This window comes from Monomorium pharaonis, chromosome 9, assembly GCF_013373865.1.
Source record: "Monomorium pharaonis isolate MP-MQ-018 chromosome 9, ASM1337386v2, whole genome shotgun sequence".
Classification (NCBI taxonomy): domain Eukaryota; kingdom Metazoa; phylum Arthropoda; class Insecta; order Hymenoptera; family Formicidae; genus Monomorium; species Monomorium pharaonis.
In genome coordinates this window covers 19,137,854-19,158,509 of record NC_050475.1, presented here as the reverse complement: position 1 = coordinate 19,158,509, position 20,656 = coordinate 19,137,854, and the positions used below count along the sequence as shown (strand labels likewise).

Genomic DNA, 20,656 nt, shown 5'->3' with positions numbered 1-20,656 from the left:
AATCTTCTCTCAATTCTTAATTTATGAAAAAATATTTATACCTAAAGTTTTTTTTTTTATTTTACAATTGTTATTATAATTAATTAAATTGTATATAATTGTTTTTATAATTATGTACCGATCATAATAATTTCGAGAGCCGTCGCGGCGGTGTCCATGCATAAACATGCGAAAAAGAACATTTAGATGACGTGATCGCCTCGAAGTCGGAACTGAAGGGGAGAGAAGAAAAAAACAGAATAACTTTGTCGTTCGGCATGTGTTGCACTTTTACCTCTCTGCCGTGCACCGTTTCAACAGAGACAGAATAAACAAAAAAAAATAGAAATAACGCCTATACTTTTTGTTTATTCTTTGTCTTACACTATCGCGACAGCAGCGGTAGACGGAGAGGTAAAAACCAAGTGCATTTGCTTCGCGAACTGGGTTGGAACAGACGTGTAAGTTGCAACTGTAATTTTGTTCGAATTGTAAATTTTGCAGTTGTACCTTAGATTCCTAACATGTATTTGTAAAAATAGATAAGCATATGAGATTATTAGAACGTTGTTACATATAAAATTTGTTATTTTTTACTTTTTTTTTGGAGTAATAGTGGTAGTAGTGCTAGAGCCGTTTATCGTAAGCTGGCTGATTTTAAAAAATGCCAGAGGCGTTTATCGTGAGCTGGTTATTTGCAAAAAAGTGTTACAAACGATTATCATGAGCTAACTAATTTTTATTTTGCTGTCAGAGGCATAAATTTTTAAGCGTAATTTACACGGAGCGTCTCTTATTCATTTTTTAACAAGCGTCTTAATTTGTTAGCAAATTCACTGATAAAATTGCTGATTTTCTTATTCGTCAACGTCTACAATTTTAAAATCGTATTTATTAATCACTATCTTAAAGTTGAACATTTTCAATTTTATTGCTCTTGTCAAACGAATGATACTAGTATAAAAAGTCTCTGTGTTCAACTATTTTCATGTTGATGATAAGCAAATGAAGTCGCTAGCAGTTGTCATGGCGTCACAGAATGATATAACTCGAGCTGCCGTTGTCAAACGAAAGAACTTTAATTTAATACAAACTAGTCGTGAATTTATTATTTTTTATTTTGTAATTTTAATCTCACAATTGTAATCAACCTCAAAAACTTATAATTTCAATGTTTCGTTCAATAAAAAAATATGCTCATCAAAGTGTTAATATAAAAAGACAAGAGCCTTAAAAAATGTTTTCTTTACAAAAAATATTTCTAGGAATATGCATATTATTGCATAGAAAAGTAAAAATTATTGTTACATTAAGACATATTTTTTTTACATAAAAGTTATTATTACATAAAAGAATAAATCTCGAAATTTTTCTTCGTGCATACGGAAGTTATTTTTTTCAGAAGATCATGAAGTATCATTGCTATTTGTGATTTTTTAAAATTTCTATTTCAAAGTTCTGTAATTTCTTGAATAATAAATGAGTTTTCGAATTTTAAGATATATTGTTTTTACTTTATCAGTTTAACGTAAATTTTTATAAAGGCTCCGTTATACATATATGGAGAACACGAAAAAAACACGTACACGTATATGAATGTTCAAACAACAAATGTTGAAATATTAACGACCACGCTGCGACTTTAAAACTGTAGACGCTATATAGCAAAGAGAAAACGCTAAAACGCTGGCGACTTTGTTAACAACGTTTAAATGATTTAATACTAGCGAATTTTATTGGTCAGAAATTTGGTTTAGAAGAGCGATAAGCTGGCGATAAAAGACGCCAGCAGCAAGCGTCGATAGTTGCTTTGTGTAAATAACGCTTAACACGTCGCTTTTTCACCGTCACAGATGTTTCGTGCGTGTAAAAGAAGCATCATTCATAATCTCGCCATCGCATTGTCGCATAATCTCGAAATCATAGTGATCGAGATTAAAGAAACTAAATTTTGTAAAAATGCTACACTTGACTTTAATTGTTTTTGACCGTGACTGTTTCGCTTAATTCTTTTATGTGGTTTAGAAAATTTTAATAAGCATTTCTATGAAAAGTGATTATCTAATTTTAAAAAGCACAAATGTGAATTTATAAAAGTGTGATAGAGTTTCGTGAATTTTTGTACCTTTATCAAATTTATGATAAAGCGAATAAATTTTAAGTAAGCATTCTCTATTTCTGTTTTTTTACAGTTGAATATCTTACTTGTCTTGCAAACACAAACTGATCTTTAAGATTTCGCAGTCTTAAAATCTTCCAAAGAATCAACCTGTATTAAATAATTTAACGCTCGTTAAATTTCTGTGGGATGTTGGATAATTCGTGTGCGACGGAAAATAATTGCATTTAATATTTTGTGCCAAATTGTAAATTTTACAAGTCTATTTATTCAAGTTCCTGAATTTTAAATGAAAAAGAGTGCCGATGGCAACAACATATAAAATCTATCGAATGTAAATATCTGATTGCTGATTTTTGCTTTAAAACTCGAGGCGCAATTGTTACGGGAGTACATTCGGGTTGTGAACGTATAGCAAATGCTTGTAATAATACATTATAAAAGCGTGGAGGAGGGGTAATAAACTTAAAATTTTCTTTGAATGCTTGGCATGTGAGCCATTCGATGTCTCTCGGCACGAGTCGCACTCGTGGTCGTCAAACCACATAGTAATTATCCGACCTCATGGGTTTTTTAAAACTCAGTAGTGAAGATCTGAAGCGTGCATGGGGACCTCATGTGGAGGACCCGAGGCCGTTCAGACTAAAAAGACGCCGGTGACAGTATGAAAACTGTAGAAAGGTCGAGAAAAATTGAGAATATTGACCGACCGTTTTTCTCCACGCTCACTCAACGTTTAGCATATGCATGTGTGAGTCGAAGGGAGGGGAGAAAAAACATTGGCAAATCAAATGTGTCCTTGCGTGGGACAGTTTTTTTTTTCTAGGTCAGAATCTTTGGGACCGTCGTAAGGGAAGGTGCATACAGTTCGCGAGTGCTGTAGCATTGTATTTAGAATAAAAGTAAAGCATTGTTCGCATTCAAACTTATTCTGAAAATCGTTTCTCCTTGTCTATTACAGCAATGGATTTGATGGATAATCGGCCAACGTTTGACTTGGTCGATTGGATCATATTCATCGGCATGTTGGGCGTCTCTACCCTAATAGGCATTTATCACTATTATGCATCCAGGAAAAAGGTGGACGCCGTGGGAGAGTACCTTGTAGGTGGCCAAAAGATGTCTGTATTTCCGATAAGCATGTCTTTAATAGCAAGGTAAGGATCTGCTTTGTTGTTTTAATGTAACTCCTTTTAGTATTGGAAAGGCCTAATTAGAAAAATAAACGTTTCTTGAGATTTTAAAATGTCTTTTTATGTTTCGGAGTACAGAAAAAATATATATATACAAAAAAGTTTGTCATATAATAGTTTGTTATATAGTTACAAAATAATTAATTTTGTAACTATATAACAAACTTTTTTGTATATATATTTTTTTTCTTCTAACATTACGTAAACTTAACCCTTTGCAGCACATATTTTTCTATTAATCAGAGTTTTATGAAAATTGTTGGTATAGAAAGATTTTTAGTCGCTGATTACGAATCTGCCATCAGATTTCAACGATTCTTTTTCAAAATGGCGGGTCCAATATGGCAAGTCATGATTTTGAGTATTTTTTCTCGGTTTTTTATGGAAATTGGTATATAGAGTTTATGTTCTGTAGACATGTAAGAAGTGTTAATATATAGAGGTCTTACTTATAATATTAAGAAAAAGTGATTTATGTTAACATATAGAATTCTTATTGATGATGTATAAAAAATAACGTAAATATTTTTTAGAGAAAATAAAATGTTCTATTAAATTATCACAATCCCAGACAATACAAACCTATTATATTTACATTCCAAAAACATTTTAAGAACATCCTTTAAAGGTTTTTACTCTGGAAATATGAGAAACGTTTAATATATATTATAATACATATCTATATATGTTTTAATCAATATTTTATACATACAGTATTAATAAAGTACACATATAGTATTAATAAACATTAATTAAACATTAATTAAATAGCATTAAAGTAATATATAGTATTGATGTAAATATCAATAAGTATTAATAATTAGCATTATTAACAGTTTAAAATATTAGTTAACGGTTTATATTAAATTCTTATATTAAACATCTTGTACACTAGATTGAATTTCTTCTCTTTCTGTCTGATTTATTCTGTTCTCGGCATGTTGCAGCCATGTTTTTAATATCTTCTGCACCTCAGCACATGAAATAGTGCGTGCAGTAGCGAGAGTTTGTTAAACAATTATAAATATATTTTATTATAATTTTATTATGATAAAATATACAAAAACAAAAAAGAAATGCAAAGACGTAAAATGTTTACATAAATACATCACTTATTTATATCTTTTGTGCTTACGAAACGAATTGAAATAGAACAAATAATACATCCAACATGTGATCGATTTTTTTTTACTAAAATTGTGGCATTGTGCATAAATGAATGTAAGTAAAAATATGTCAAATATATTTAACTATTTATATTATTGTCAAAGTATGGAAGAACAAATTATTATTAATTGAAAATATTATGATAAAAAATGTATTAGTTTAGTTTTAACATTTCCACACGGAGAGAATTTTCTCTTAAAAATTACCCCGAAACTCGTGGTAATTGTGAGACAACGTAAACCTTGAAGAATTTTATCATACTTTTAATAAAATTTACTAAAATTTAGTAAAATTTTAATGAAGTTTGGCAAAGTTTTAATAAATTTTGTTAGAAGTATAGTAAAATTTACAAAATTTTGCATTATTTTTCATAACTCCTAAATATTTAATATACAATTTTACACTTGCAATTGACGATATTACATTGAATAATCATTCATTTGTCAGAAATAAATTAAAATTTAAAAATATTAGAATTTGCATTGTCAAAATGATGCATGATTACGAGTAATTCTGAGGATGGCTTCTTAATTGCAGCTACATATCGGGTATTGCGTTGCTGGGATTGCCGGCCGAAATGTACGTTTACGGAACGCAATTTTGGTGCATCGCAATCGCGGACAGTTTTGTATCCGTGACGATGGCGATCGTGTACCTACCGGTTTTCTATGAACTCCGAATTACGTCGATTTATGAGGTACATGAGTGATTTTGTACAATAACGAATCTTGACAATTAGTAATTTTTTTTATTAGTAATTTTTCTTTCCGCAGTATCTAGAATTAAGATTCAATCGAGTGGTCAGACTTATGGGATCTTTTATCATCATCATCCAGATGGTGAGTTTCTGTTAAATAAATAAATAAATAAATAATTAATGGATGTATCATTTCAGTTTTTAAAAAAGCCTTTATTTTTTAAAGCAAGTTTGTATATTCTAAGTTTATTTCTTTTACTTTTGAACGCAGTTTTTTTACATATTCTTGAAATCGCTGCCGAAACTTTTTATTAGGCAATTTCTATCGCGTCGGGAATTTCTCGAAGCATTGAACTTGATACGCGTCGGTCTCAACACGCGAGCAATTTAACTCGCTGAGCATTCTTGCAGCTGTTTTACATACCGCTGGTGATATACGTGCCGGCGCTAGCCTTCAATCAAATGACCGGAATGGATCTTTACACGATCATGTTGATAGTTAGCGCCGTGTGCATCTTCTATACGACGATGGTAAGAACATTACTTGTAATTTATTTAAAAAAGATTTGTTTTATTTATTTTAAAAGAAAAAGGCATGCATTGTAGATAAAAATAAAAATTGTTCCTCAGTGTTAAATACAAGAAAAAAAAAAGCATTTTTTTAGTCAGAGATAGTACTACTTTCATTACAGTAAAATTTACAGTAGTTACTGAGAAAAGTGATCCGTTCAAAAAGTAACAAATAAACATCACTGTCCGTTTGTTACTTTTTGAATGGATTTTTGTTCTTTTTTTCTCAGTGTATAATTAATTACAGTAAAATAAATTTTTCTATTCCAGGGGGGCTTAAAGGCTGTCGTTTGGACGGATACTATTCAGACGGTGCTGATGTTCGGCGCCGTCATCCCCGTTGCTGCACTCGGCACCGCCAGAGTCGGTGGCGTGGCGGAGGTGTGGAGAAGAAATGTCGAGACAGAGAGAATTGAATTCTTCAAGTACTAGCAGCGATTTCTTCGTACTTTTTTTGTACATTTTTATGATAATTTAAGTTATTGTTACCATATATATTTTATAACGATTTAATTATAATCATTATCTTTCATAATAATTATTCGATGTTCAGTCACAATTTTATCAATCTAATTATCATTAATCCTGCTTTAATCAGCATGGATTTGAATCCTACGATAAGGCACACTTTCTGGAGCGTAGTAGTTGGCAATTATTTAAATTGGCTGGCCATGTGTACGGTGAACCAAGCGACGGTGCAACGATGCCTGGCGATGTCGAACTTAAGGAAGACCAATATGTGAGTGTTGAGAAATGCACCACAGTGCATAGCGGCGCACGTCACTTATTTAAATATTTTTTGTATCTAGGGCAATTATCATAATGACCGTAGGTATAACGTGTATTATGTCGTTATGTTGCTACACAGGAATAGTCATCTACGCGGTTTTTTATGACTGCGATCCGATTACAACAAAGGTAAAATCTCAGGATGAAACAATTCATAAAATGTACATTATCAAACTTAATAAATTATTTAATAAATTTTAAACATAAATTAATGGCAATTATACGATTGTTGATTATATGCGGAATCTCAAATTAAAGGCTTCGGCGGATTCTAATGAAAATTGTGTTTCAGCAAATAAGAAGGCGTGATCAGCTGTTACCATATTTCGTGATGGTGTTATCAAAAGCCATACCAGGCTTACCGGGATTATTCGTTTCCGGTTTATTCAGTGCGGCATTGAGGTATTGTGGAATTTAGACGTTCTAAATGATTTTTTACATTAACGCATATGTATAAAATTCAATATCATTTTCTTTGCGAATGCAAATTATTTGTCAAGTTTTAAACAATAATACCGAAATATGAAGACTTTGCTATGTTTTTTATCCTTCATCTTTCCTTTTTACGTATTTTACGTAAAATACTTTTGTAAAATGCTCACTTATTCACTTTTAGCACAATGTCGACCGGATTGAATTCCATGTCATGTGTAATCTACGAAGACATGATCAAGCCGTGTCTTCGTAAGCCGATTTCCAATGTTGGCGCGAGCCGCGTAATAAAAGCCACGGTTGTTATAATAGGAGTCATTTGCATGGGTTTTGTATTTATTGTGGACAAGTTGAGCGGTTTAATTCAGGTAAAATGCAAACGCATATAATCCCATGCAAGTGGTTCGGATCACTCGTATGTTAATTAATTTCCGATTAATCTACATGATTATCACATGTGAGAGCGTATTGACGTATATTCTTTTCAGTCTTGGAAAAGCTTGACCGCAATAACTGGCGGGCCCTTACTTGGAATGTTTACGTTGGGTATGCTGTTTCCAATGGCCAACTCTAAGGTAAAAGAATGTAGAACCGTAAAACTAATAGAAGTACAACGCAAACGCTTTATTTCATTGACACAACTTGTACTTATATCTATACGATACCTGTATTTCTTAACACTTTGTTTCGAAGATATGTTATTTACATGGTTTTAATCTTAATACAATATCAGTCAGGACATCCTAAAATTCTCGATAGTTAATTACAATGACAGATTCACAACTTAACTTTAAGCGAATTCTAGCGGTCCTAAGAAATCGTGCGTTCGCCAAGAAATCATCCTATCTGTTTTCTGTTTCTATTTTCTTTCGCAAATAGGGAGTGTTCGTCGGTGCGTTTGTTAGTCTGAGCTTGGTCGCTTGGATATCGTTCGGGACACAAGCGGCGATCTCTAACGGATCGATTTACTTCCCGGTGAAACCAGTATCGATAGACGGATGCACCGAATCGTTGAGAAGTACCGCTGGAAACCTCACGACAATCGTCGAAACCACTGTCAGGTATATTTATCTCGCATTGTAATTGTTCTCACATATAAAAATCGCGTAATGATTTCTACGCATATTACTTATATAAATGTTATTATTTTTTTCAGAGAACAACCTTTCTTTCTGTACAGAATGTCGTATCTCTGGTACACGTTGGTAGGTTTCCTAATTACAATTTTAATAGGCCTGCTAGTCTCCTGGTTCACTGGTCCGTCTAAATATAGTTGCGCGGACAAGAGATTATTTACACCCGTTGTACACTGTTTTTTAAGCTCGAGAAATTATCAAAATAAGGTACATATAATTTCGCGGCCCTCAATCGAGCAGAATATCTTACATAATCTAATGTATAATTTGTTTTACTTTTCCTTTTTCTTACAGAATGAAGCTGAACTTGCAAAAATGATAAACGACGTGAATAGTATTACGCAAACTTCTTCAAAATGTTAATATCTCTTTTCTTTGTTGCAGTTTAGCTAGACAAAATGTATACAACCGCACATGTCAAATTTGTATTCGTGTATTCGACTTAATTCCGATATATCATCAAATTACATTTATTATTATAGAAGCTACGATTCGCAAACGTTTGACGACACAAATGATTTTCTTGGTATATATGTATGTTGTAAGGATTTAATGCAGGGAAACGTAATTAGTTTCCTTGGGAGGCCAAAAATTGTAAAAATTTAAGTTATGTAGTGGTCCGCAACAGCTAAAGAACTTATAAGTATATATTAAATATATATTTATAAGTTCCTTTATATATATATATATATATATATATATATATATATATATACATATTCTATATATAAAAAGTTTTACGTTATATATTAAAACAATTTGACGCTATGCGATAATAATTCAGTTTATTTTTTATTTTTACTGGGAGTCAAACTTGCTCGCGGACTGAACAGAAAAGCCTCACAAGTCGAATTGCATATCCCTGATGTAATTTCATAGTGCATCGTCATTGATCAGTCACAATACAAGGCGGGATTAATTTCGAACATAGCTCGTTACGCGCGCAAATTATATTCTTATAAATGTAAACTACTATATATATCTAGGCAGTGATTCAAAGTTGTCGACTGGATTTTACACGCTATACATTGTATATTGCATATTTAATTAGGCTGACAATAATGTACAAAGAGAATGAATAATGTTGGTCAAATTTTTCCATGCCTATGTTTTTGTTGAAGAATGCTCTTTTTGAACAATCAAATACTGATTCATGGGATAAATTTTTAAGTAATGGATAACGCATCTATGTTGTAAAATCTACCAAAATATCCGGCGTCTCTAAGCGTAAATATAACAATATAAATTAATAATAAAGTTGATTTATCTTGATAGATCACACTTGCAAATTTTATACATAGCTCTTATTTATTATATGTTAAAACTGTATATATAATCCTTATATATTGCGGATATAAAAATTCTTATTCCCTAATACCTTGCTTGTACAAAACACTTTTTTGATTTGTATATGTTTCTTAAGGCTATTCGTCGGGTGCTTTGAAATTCAAGGGATAATTGGATTGAAATCAAACCGATTATAATTGGTAGATTTCGCCACAAGCGTCTATTACACATATTTACAATGATAATAATGTCTATAAATTGTCAATCCGACAATATACTTATTACTAATTTTCACAGCACAATTCGTAATTACAATATGCGAATGGCATGACCATCCATTATCGTGCACCGTTTTGTAAAAAAAGGATATAGAATGACATATTGATAGAAATGTTTAAAGTTTGTTCTCATACATGCCAAACATGATTATCATCAAGAAAGAAGAAAATTTAAGATGTGAGTGGTGACATGCCAATTGTCCTGGGATCTTGCTGACCAGGTTGAGTCGGCGGGCCCTGTTGCGGACCGGTCTCCAGATTCTTCAGTAACAAATTCAACCAATGCTTAGTTGAGGCATCCTCTTGCAAGCATGTTGCAAACGTGTTATCTCTCAGTTGATCAGGCAAGCACTGTCTTAGAGCTAACAGAGCTCTGCAAAATTAATCGCACACATTAAAGTTTTTCGGAATTACTAATGCTATGTATTGCACGCATATTTTGATACTCACCTTGCATTATCAGAAAGTCGCAGATAACATCTTACAACATGCTTGAGCAATCGGGCAGAAGGATCTTTAGCCAAGGACAAAACCATTTTTCCTAATATCATGGCGACATGACTGAATCTATCATAGGTCTGACAAATGTAGGACAAGCCGCTGTCATCCAATAATATCTTCTGCAATATAAACGTTGCGACGGTCTTACTCAGTTCGGAGCCGCTCTCCATAATCCGTAAACAGAGTGGGATAATCTCAGTAGTGAGAAGGAAAGTTATTACTTCCTGCTCATCGGTCTTGACCAGTGCGCCAATCACGCCGAGACTTGTCAAGCGAAGATACTCAAACGGTCGTGTTTTGCTTACAGTATGCAGAAATGGATACAGAAATAATGGGACATGTGCCTGAAACCGAAAACATGCGATATTTTCTAGATATGTATTCTTGACTACATAGTTTTATTAAGCAATGCAGCATGGCAAACTACTCTTCTACAATGTTGGTAACAATTTGTCAGTTTGTTTGTCTGTCTACCAGTAAGATTTCTCAAAAACAGCTTAACTTTTTCGAACTTTGTTTTTGCTAATGGATACTTGCTAAAAGAATCTTAACTGCACTTAAAACAAAATCTGTTTAGACAAAAGTTTTTAGAATTATAACAGTTTTCTATTGCACTACTTACATCTGTAGCAAAGGATTTATTAAACAAGGCTTTTTTGATTCTAAAACAGATACAGCCGGTTAAATATTATGTATTTGGATCTATTTTGTTTAATTTGCAGGAGAAGATTTGAATGTATTAAAAGCTGTGAGTCACAGCGATGACCTACTTGTAGGAATGCAGACCTTGTCTCCGGATGACTGGCCACGCATTGCAGCAGCGCCAGGGCATTGCATACCCGGTTGCTCTGGTAAGCAGTAAGGGTTGCTGGATTGATCGCCGGGTAGATGTTGATGATCTCCTGCAGGAGCGATGCCGTGGTGCCAAACGAGTGCCAGAGCATGGGCGCCAGATCGGGCACCACCTCACGTTTTTTGCTCAACTCGAGGAGAGCATTCTCCCTGGTCTCCGGATTGGACAGCTCGATTATCCACGTGTAGACCTTCTCGCGATCGACTGTCTGCTGCAAAGCGGCCGGACTCTGCTGAGTGCTCATATCGCTGCTGCTGTTGCTGCTTCGAAATTCGATGCTGATGATGTGACTGGTGATTTGCACGTCCGTTCGTTACGCCCACGTCAAAATTTTCTCGCACTACGCTGGTTCTATGTTTTCGACGAACCTGGAGACCTAACCTCTTTTCTTCCTTTCTCCGACGGTTAGCACGTTCGCACGTAACAAACTAACAAGTACGGTATGCACGAATTTTTCGTGGTGTTTTCGTGTGCCTCTTGCTAGATTCGCTAATTCGCACAATGTTCCGATGGAAGTCGAAATAAATCCTTGCCGACATGAAAGCGAGTCTGCAACGATATACGTTTTGTGGATATTTCGCCAGCACTTCACTATATCTTATATTTCGAATCCGTGCGACATCTAAGCGTGCACATAACCTCCTTTTGCGGGTTTGTTCGTTTACATGGCGCGTTTGTTACTGGCCTGTTCTTTGTCCGCTAAAAAGAATAGATTTATTTTGATGTTGAAAAATGACGGAGATACAATGGAAACATTTTGGATGATAAAATGCCCATATAAAACATTGTATTACTCGGCGGAATAAATGTCGAGTGTTTCATCGATTCGTATTTTTACATTGATCGTTTCCACATTTGAATCGCTTCATGTGTCCATTTGCAGATCTTTAGCCAATTAAAAATATTTTTTTTCTCTTCTTCTCAAATAAACATTCCAAATTAAATCATTGAAGATACTCAGAGTTTTTAAAATAATATCCGAAATTTGAAAAATGTCAAGTTACGCGATGTGTTATCACAAAAATATATGCATAATACATACATCTGCATGATTGTTTTAACAAAATTTAATCGACACTTGATAAGTTAGAATGAAATTACTGTACAATATTCAAAATGTAGAAAACATTTTTGTTAGTATATAATTATCCATTAGAAAAACAATGGATCAATACACGTATATTTATCAAATTACAACAATAATTATTATATAAGTTAATTAATTGAAATATTGTATATACGTATATAAAGTATAAACGTAACAAAGTACGAGAGCAAAATCTAAATTTGCCACTTTGAATTTTGTTCAAAGATTTTTTGTCATCTTGCAAATGGCAAAGGAGGTGCACTTTAATTTTTCTTTATAACTCATTATCGCAGTTGTTTTTTGTTCAATCGTTATGTGACTAGTTTCCACAGTAGATCGAGTACTTTAAAAGAGAGAACAGACTTCGTTATTATTCATTATATTCGCCCTGTTGCTAATGTGTATGTAATTAACTTTCTCGTTTATTTATTACGCAACATTAATACAAAAGGTACTAACTTTCCCGTATTCACAAAGCAACCCGATCTCGTTTATATTATTGTAGCAAAAAAATGAGTTTTACGAGATTGATTTGAAAACTATAAGAGCTTTACACAACACAAAACATTTATCATAAATATTTCTAAATATTCTGAAAATTTATTTTATAAAAAGATATAAAAAGATTTTATAGAATTTTATTGTAATGGTTTTGGAATAATACATAAAATGTGTAAAATATATTTTGAAAATGATGTTGAAAAATATTCAACAGTATTTCTTGCATATATTTAAAATATATAAATTGTTACATATAAATGTAGAATACAATAAATGTTTATTTTTAATATTTACATTTTTCATATATGAGAAAGCATAAAAAAGAACGGCGCAAATTTTGTTAATAAAAATTAATTATAAAACGTTTTAAAGTTCACTGAACTGTGCGCCGAATATGTTCACAGCAAACTTTAAAAGATATACAAGTAAATAACAAGATTGAATATTACCTACGACAGAATAAAAATTTGTTCTTTATTAATTGTATTTTCACCTCTCGTATATGTATATATATTCTCTTATTACATTCCCTGTATAAATTTCTTCAATCCTTTAAGCAGTCTGAGACCTATGTAACTGATTAAACTGTAATATAATACTGTAAAAATATTATTTAAAAAAGATTCTTAGATAGACGGGATTAAATCGAAAACTGCGAAGCCACGCTACAACTCTATCACGGCTAATATATATATGAAAAATAGTTATATTTACATTAACGCATAATCGGTTAAAATATCTCTGCCTCTCTTCCTCTCTTTCTCTCTCTCTCTACGTACCATGTACATATTTGTATCGTATTTGATGAAGTTTCAGTTTTATAGATGTTGGTACCTAACCCAATGTCATCGCGATACGCCCGGCGCGTCTAGCGAGGCACGTGCGTGCGCGCGCGCTCAATTCTGCTCCTCAGTATCGCTCGGTCTCCCGTCGGAGCGCGTCGCGCCTCCCATCGGTGCGGGATCGCAAGGGCAAGTCCGCCGCGTGCGTCGCGAAAATCGCGAAGGATCGACCTCGGCACGTTCGCGGATCTTCGCACGCTCGTTGTCGGTTATCGTGGTATCGGACGACAAAGCGGGTGGCGTGGAGATGATCCTCCTCCCGCACGGACGATCGGACGGTCACGTCCGTTGCCGTTGATCAACGTACTCGCGAACCGAAAGCTTGTGAAATTGAGCGATCGCTTGTGCAAAGCAGAAGAGGTTATTGAAATTGCGTGTGCTTGTGCTTTTCTCGCGGCTCTCTAGTCAATTCTTGCGAATTTTGTTTCGATTCGACTGGCTGATCGTACAGTTGTTCGCGATCTATTTCGCCTCGATTCCAACGGGATTAAATCTTTTTATCGCGAGACAGTGGCTACTAATCATAAAACTAATCATAACCATAAAAAGTGGGGGGCTCGTGTTACCGCGTGGGAGGCGCGCTCGTTTCGTGTCCCGTGCATTTTGAATTAGCGGTCGCCATGTCGGTTAATTGTTAACGATGCCTGGTGGTTCGAGTGGTCAACGTGTATCGGACTTGGCGCCAACTTCGTAGCGAAGCGCGCTGATCGTGCGCGGGCATCGATCACGGCGGGCGCCGCGCCGATCAACAAGTAGTTCGTTACGCGGAGACGAGATACGTTCTCGCGTCGTCGGGGTGAAAACCCCGTGTGTCATAACACGATACATAGTGCGTATAGTGCCGCGGAGTGAGATACGATCTGCTCGTCCCGCTCTCCGCCCCTCGTCGGACCGTAACGTTCTGTGAGTGCGAGATTCTCGTGCCGGTGCGGACACCGCGGAGTCGTTGGAGTCGAAATCTCGGCGAATCCTGGCGAATCTCGGCTCTTCCCGGAGCGAGAAGAGGCTCGCCGGAGCCGAAGACTTTTATTATTGCAAAACGAAATGCGCCCGCGGCGTGTCCGGCCTCTCGCGGGCGCCTGAAGGTCGCGCGGGGTGAACGGTGTGTGGCGATTGTCGCGCGGCTGTGTTTTCATTGAAGTGTTGTGCTGCGTCGAGGCACGCGATTGGCCGGGCGACTGGTGTGACCGAGTGTAACGGAAACTTTCCAGGAAGAACGCCGATCTGCTCTCCTCTCCCCGCCCCTCGAACGGAAAGACTTGGTGGAAGAGTGTCGATCGGCGAGAGAGTGACGTTCTCGCGCGACTCTCGGGTGAAAAACGGGGAAGGCTTCCTCTGTCTCGCGAAGCGAGAGAGGCCTGAATCGCAACGGAACGCGGCTCGGTGCAGGGCGCGTGAAGTTGGCGCGGAGTAAACGGCGACGGTTATCGCGAGGTGACGCGCGGCTGTTTTCGCGGCAGTGACGCGTTGGAACTTGGAACGACGAGTAGCGGGAAGAGCGCGCGAAACATTCCGGAGGGAAAACGTCGCGGCCGCGCCGAACGGCCGGCGATCGACACCGAGCTCCAGGGCACGTCGCGCCCGGAGACGCTTCGTCGTCGATCTCGCTGGGATCGCCGCGACATCGTGAGTTCGCGGGAACGCGCGGTAATCTCCCGGCCATGTTGCACGCGGCAGACGGACGCGAAGTGAGGCCCCGCCATTGTTCTCGTGGTGATTCGCGAGTCGCGATGCGTGAGCCGTTGCTCCCCGGTGGTGGCGCGAGGCCGTCATAATCGCGGGGGCGGAGGGAGCGGGAAGCGGGGGTGCCGTGAACGGTGCCGCCGGCACCGGCTGCAGCGGGCTCTCTAAGGTGGCGGTGACGTCAATGCACATTTGCGCGCGGATCTTCGCGTGGGCATGGGACCTTCTCGTCGGTAGCGCGGCGTATCCGATGCAGCAGGTAAGCATTATATTGTTTGTTGTTGCATCCCCCCCCTCTTCTCCCCGTCCCCTTCCCACCCGATTTCTCCCGGCCAATGTCAAGGCAAGGCGAGGATGCGACGGCAGTGATGTCCCCTGAGCACGAAAATTACCTGTAAATTTCGTTGATCCCAACGGAATCTGGGGCACGTCATCCTCTCGCCTCTTTGCCACCCAGATAGAATTATATAAAATAAAATAAGATACGTATTATTCGCGATTATTAACGTACGCACACGGTTGTTATTCGCAATTGACGATGCCGTACGTTTTATTATATTTTACATCGTTGTTTTGAAACTGCGTATGCAAAAGTTAAGGGATATGAATATTTTATACTTGCTATCTAAAATTACATTTGCATTACAGCATAGTTGTATTATCCTTTTTATGAAGATATAATTTACGAAGAAACTGTTATTTGTCAGAAGGAGAGTACTCGTATATCGCGTGGTTGTTTTTTAAAATATTATATTGCGTTAAGTTGTTCGTTCTTGTGTTCGTTTAGATTGCTAAAACACGCGAATATCTATTATTTTTACAGAATTTTTTATTAAAAAATAGATTACACGTTCAGTGGAATGTGGTGTTTTTGTTTTTATTTAACATTGCCGTTTATAATCTCCGGAGCACGCGTCTAATTTTTTGTCTACTTTTGATGCTCATGATTCCGAGTTAATCAGTCGTGCTCTTATTGATAAGCTACTAACAGAGATGAGAGCATCAGAAATAGAAACTGTGAGAACCATGAGAGGACTCTCAATCGAACATTCAATTTTCACCGTTTGATTGTTTTTTGGATTATTTTGCACAGCCCATTGGCGATGCTCGAAAAGACAGGTATATGCTGGAGGGTAAATGAAAATTCTTGCTAGTAACAGTTATTCTTTTTCACCCTTTTTTAAACTCTGTTTTTATAACATTTCATATCTGCACACACGTTCGACATATTAAAATGCAGAATTCTGTAAAAATATTACAGACGTCTGTATTTTTACACTTTTAGAGATGAAGTGAGTGTGAAAGAGAGAAGGGGAGAGAGAGAGAGAGAGAGAGAGAGAGAGAGAATTAGGACACGTGGTTTTTTCTTCACATCTTTTGATGTGTAATTTTAATAAAAGTGAATTTTTATATTATTATATTAATGAGAATAATTATAAAATAAAATTATGAAAAAAATGTTATTAGAAAAGAATATTAAAAGAATATTATATCTCCAGTAGCTTTTTTACACGACTTGTATAGGTATTGAAATTAAAAAAAAAACCATTAAAATTAGAAAAAGCAAAAGTGAGACTACTTCTATTATTTTGCATGTTTGGTATTTATAGTGACATGTTTATTATTATGAACAATAATGTTTTTATTAAATAAATGAGTATTTATACATAAAAAAATTACATTTGTTGATAGTTATCAATCGTTTAATTATTAAAATTTTTTACTACTATTTAACGATAATATTTTTAAAAATCAACTTATTTTCCTGCATTTTCTCTCGCTTTTAACGTGTAAATACACGAGCAAACGTTGAGGTAAATTTAGCGTTAGATAAAGTGAAAATTGCATACGGGCGTGTTTAATATAACGAATATCTTAATATGCCCGGCGGAGTTTAAGATTTCTTTGTGCTCTGCTATGTAAGTGAAAATCTGATAATATTCAGATTTAATATTACTTTGGAACTTCTTTAAATACACTTGTATTATGCGATAATAATAGTCTTTTTAAATTACACAAAACACACTTAATATTCTTTAAGATAAACTATCCACATTTATGCACAAAAGTTGTACGTGTAATTAATAATTCAACTATGATGTAACGCAAATGTTTCAAGAAAATGAAATAAACTACTTAGCGTTCCTTTTAATTAAATAATTAAGTTTTTATTTCTTTTTACGAGTTACAATTTATATTTATTTAATTGATAAATTTATATATATCTGTATATTTTGGCATGCGTAAGATTAATAGATATTATGCATACAGAAATTATATTTGTACATAAAAATTTGGTAGCTATCTGGTGCCATTATATATCTACATAACCAAATTTTCTCGATTTTTCTCTCTCGATAATAATTTATCTCTCGAACTGATTGGTTTTGCCAATTTTATTTGACGTTTATTAAACGCGTTTCCGAAATATCAATAAGGGGGTAGCAATTCAATTGAATCGCTTACCCGAAAAAATATTACCCCACCTTTTTACACGCACACGTGTAATAGATCTGAAATGGCGGTGTCCCCGCTCGAGAAGGCACGTGAGCACCTTACGCCAATTTGTGCGTAGTGTCGCGCTTATTTGCATGCGGTGTTCCCCATTAGCTAACAACCTAATTATGAGCCTCCGCTTTACCTGTCGTCCGTTGCTTTGTTTGCCCGTTTTCCGTAAAGTTATCCATGTGTGTATGCCCTCGAGACTAACAATTTTGGCCTCATTTCCGTGTTGTTAGCGAGATGAGTAAAGAGGAAGCATATGGAGAGGTTGAAAATGCGTTACTCTTTTATGCATCACATTGCATCGACGCGTGCAACAATATTACCTGAGGTAACACATTAAGGAAAAATAGGATCTGTAAAATTAGTAGAAGTTGCACTTTCTCTTCGGCTGAAATTTAATTTGTTATAAATATAAAAACTAGTGCAATTCACGCGAATGCATTTTTGATACTGATGGTAAATAATGAAGATCCCTTTTTAAAATTCATGGCTCGTTGTTACATATTGTTTATCGAATTGCGAAACGTGATTCGTAATAGAAAATTTAAAACGTGGGCGATACGATTCAATTATGTAAAATCGGTAGTGCAAATACAACGATATCGTATTCGTTTTCGAGAAAAATTTCACATTTTAATTTCTTTTTCGGATTGTCCGTCTCATTATCTGATATATTCTGTAGATACAGTATAAAGCGTACGTCATAATTTCGAATTGCTGGATTGTAGAAAGATCTACACAGGTATAAGTGAGCGTAATGACAAAGCTGTGTAGCGAACGTTAGTGCGGTTTTAATAAATATGGATAAATCGCGAGAAACGCGATTGGCGATATCATACAACTCTTACGGATATCCCGATTAGATTATAATGCTTCAAACGCGCGAGCTTTGCGGTTCTCGTGAAGTTTATTCGTAATTTGACATGCACGTTAATTTCTGTATTAATACCGTGATTTAGCTATCCATCATGTATAAGCGATATTAATTCTCGCTCTCCTGTTTACATGGAAGCGAATGCGTATGTTTACATTTTGTTAGATCGATGTACAAGACGTGAACGGAATTGAGTGCAAATATAATAGAAACATCATTGTTAATTGATTGAAAACTACAATATATTAGTATGCAATAGTATTGTATTATTACTGTACAATTAATTAATCAGTTTTATGAATTAGTTTCTATCGTGCTTGATGATATCAAATGAATCAATCAAGTCAGCGTGACACAATGATTCTACTGTCGAATTTAATAGAGTTATTGAATTACGCATATTTAATTAATGATTATAAATGACGTTAGCAAAAATCACGATAGCCTCAATCTTGTTTTCAGCTTCAGTCACATTCCTTAAATTCTCTTCCTAACGTTTTCCTCTATTTTTAAAAATATATTGCTAAATTCCATTACTTTCAGTTTATTCACTTAAACGGATTCGTTTGAATATTCAGATTGAAATCTGACGTAAAGCACAATTCGATAATATATACACTGAATACTCGGAGAGAAATTCCAGGGAGAAATTAAGGCGATCTTCAATTGTATTATTATATTGAGAAAGTAAAAGCAAAATCTGAAAGGAGCCGGATAATAACGTTACGTTTCTTGTTTAATACCGGATCGCGCGATATTAACTACGTCATAAACTCGATGGCGTCAGAATTCTGCGCGTCGTCGGCAGTTAGCGCCGCAAATAAATTATAATTATCGCGAAACGGGGTTACATTGCACAGGGGAGATAATTTTCCATTTTGCAGCAAATGGAGAGAACCATCCGCGGATCTGTCCAGCATTGTGAAAATTAATTTTCTTACGTGTTAAATATCCGTTAAATTCCCTTCTCGGCTGCTAAGGATAAAGGCGCATTTGACAGTCCGTTTTCCCCTCGTTCGCAATGCCACCGCTCGCTCATTGTTACAGTATACTACTGTGCTTTCTGTATTTTCCGCTTCGTTGCACAGAAAGGATCCACTTTCGAACTTAATGAAGCTCCCGCTTGTCGCGCAAAACAAAAACCTGCACGCATTGACTGCATGTTAAAATATTTGCCGTCGTGGACGTGGACTGTAATTTTCACAAAACGCTCTTCCATTGTGACTCGCTAAGTCTCGCGTCACTTTCCACGAACGCGAACAATGCGTGCGCACTTTTGATCCCGTCGCGAATAATAATAAGGGCATGTCGCATTTTCTCGGTGAGCCGGCGTGGATCACGAATAAAGCTGCTACCGTTGAATATATAACTTGCCTGCGATAAGTCACAAGTTATTGCCAGGAAGTTACAGTTTAAAGCCTTCGGAGCACCTCGGAGGGAATCTCCGCACCGTCGTAAGACACCGTCATTATCACCTATTCCGCGTCTTGTTGTATCGTTAATTTGCACCCGCCTGAATTACGTTGACATGATAAATTTGCGGTGAAGCAGGGATTAACGTTGCTCGTTAATTAATTACCAATAACGCTGAAGAGCAATTCTTTTTACTTTGAAGTATTTTTATTTTTAATAAGAAAGACGTTCTCACATTTTGTGTAAATATTGCTATATTTCGTTCATTAAGATATATTATTTTTTGCACATATTATTTTAGTTAATGTATACTAATCAAAATATCATTTAATATGACGAGTATTATAGATAATGTCTTTGACGTGTGAACTACGTCATTTATCGCTCTATCTTGAAGAATGCATTTGTGTGATGAAAGAGAAAGTTCGTTTCGACGGGTTCTGCCGAGTTCCCGATAATTGTGAAAAGTTTGCGCGTAGAAGAATGCGCACAAAAGCGTGATAGGTCCCGTCTCTTTTCTCATGTCACATGCCATTCAAAAACATATCTTTTACATGTCGAACATTAAACGATTAATGAATCACTGACTGTCAGTGCTTAAAATTCTTTTTTTTTCCAGTTTCTATACTCTTACCAATTTACAGTAAAATACGAAAGGAATACACACTAATGTGTTTTTGCATTACTATATATAATTATGTTAGCTATATGATACCAATAGATGCGCCATTATTTTATGATTGCTTCTTT

General features: G+C 35.7%; 3 protein-coding genes across 4 annotated transcripts in view; 2 read left to right on the top strand and 1 right to left on the bottom strand.

Annotated features, from left to right (window-relative positions):
* Nucleotides 1-82: 82 nt before the first annotated feature.
* Nucleotides 83-8,742, top strand: LOC105833971 (sodium-coupled monocarboxylate transporter 1). 2 transcript variants are annotated; one of them, XM_036291876.1, is made up of 13 exons: nt 3,062-3,255; nt 4,996-5,155; nt 5,232-5,297; nt 5,567-5,686; nt 5,996-6,150; nt 6,324-6,464; nt 6,535-6,643; nt 6,807-6,916; nt 7,131-7,314; nt 7,435-7,521; nt 7,826-8,007; nt 8,103-8,289; nt 8,377-8,742. In XM_036291876.1, exons 1-13 carry the CDS (start codon nt 3,062-3,064, stop codon nt 8,443-8,445), a joined length of 1,764 nt encoding a protein of 587 aa, XP_036147769.1. In that variant the 3' UTR covers nt 8,446-8,742. The 2 variants fall into 2 exon arrangements, with proteins under 2 accessions (XP_036147768.1, XP_036147769.1); XM_036291875.1 differs by having other exon boundaries at nt 83-3,255; nt 8,103-8,742.
* Nucleotides 8,743-8,850: 108 nt separating this feature from the next.
* Nucleotides 8,851-11,245, bottom strand: LOC105835062 (CCR4-NOT transcription complex subunit 9). The gene is made up of 3 exons (XM_012678018.3): nt 10,919-11,245; nt 10,098-10,492; nt 8,851-10,020 (listed from the first exon to the last, which is right to left on the bottom strand). Exons 1-3 carry the CDS (start codon nt 11,243-11,245, stop codon nt 9,819-9,821), a joined length of 924 nt encoding a protein of 307 aa, XP_012533472.1. The 3' UTR covers nt 8,851-9,818.
* Nucleotides 11,246-15,163: 3,918 nt separating this feature from the next.
* The window catches only part of LOC105835059 (cAMP-specific 3',5'-cyclic phosphodiesterase), a 330,289-nt gene continuing 324,796 nt past the window's right edge, over nt 15,164-20,656 (top strand). Inside the window, exon 1 of the mRNA XM_036292358.1 lies at nt 15,164-15,373. Within this exon, the coding sequence (XP_036148251.1) occupies nt 15,299-15,373 (75 nt within the window). The 5' untranslated portion in view covers nt 15,164-15,298. The remainder of the gene's footprint in view (nt 15,374-20,656) is intronic.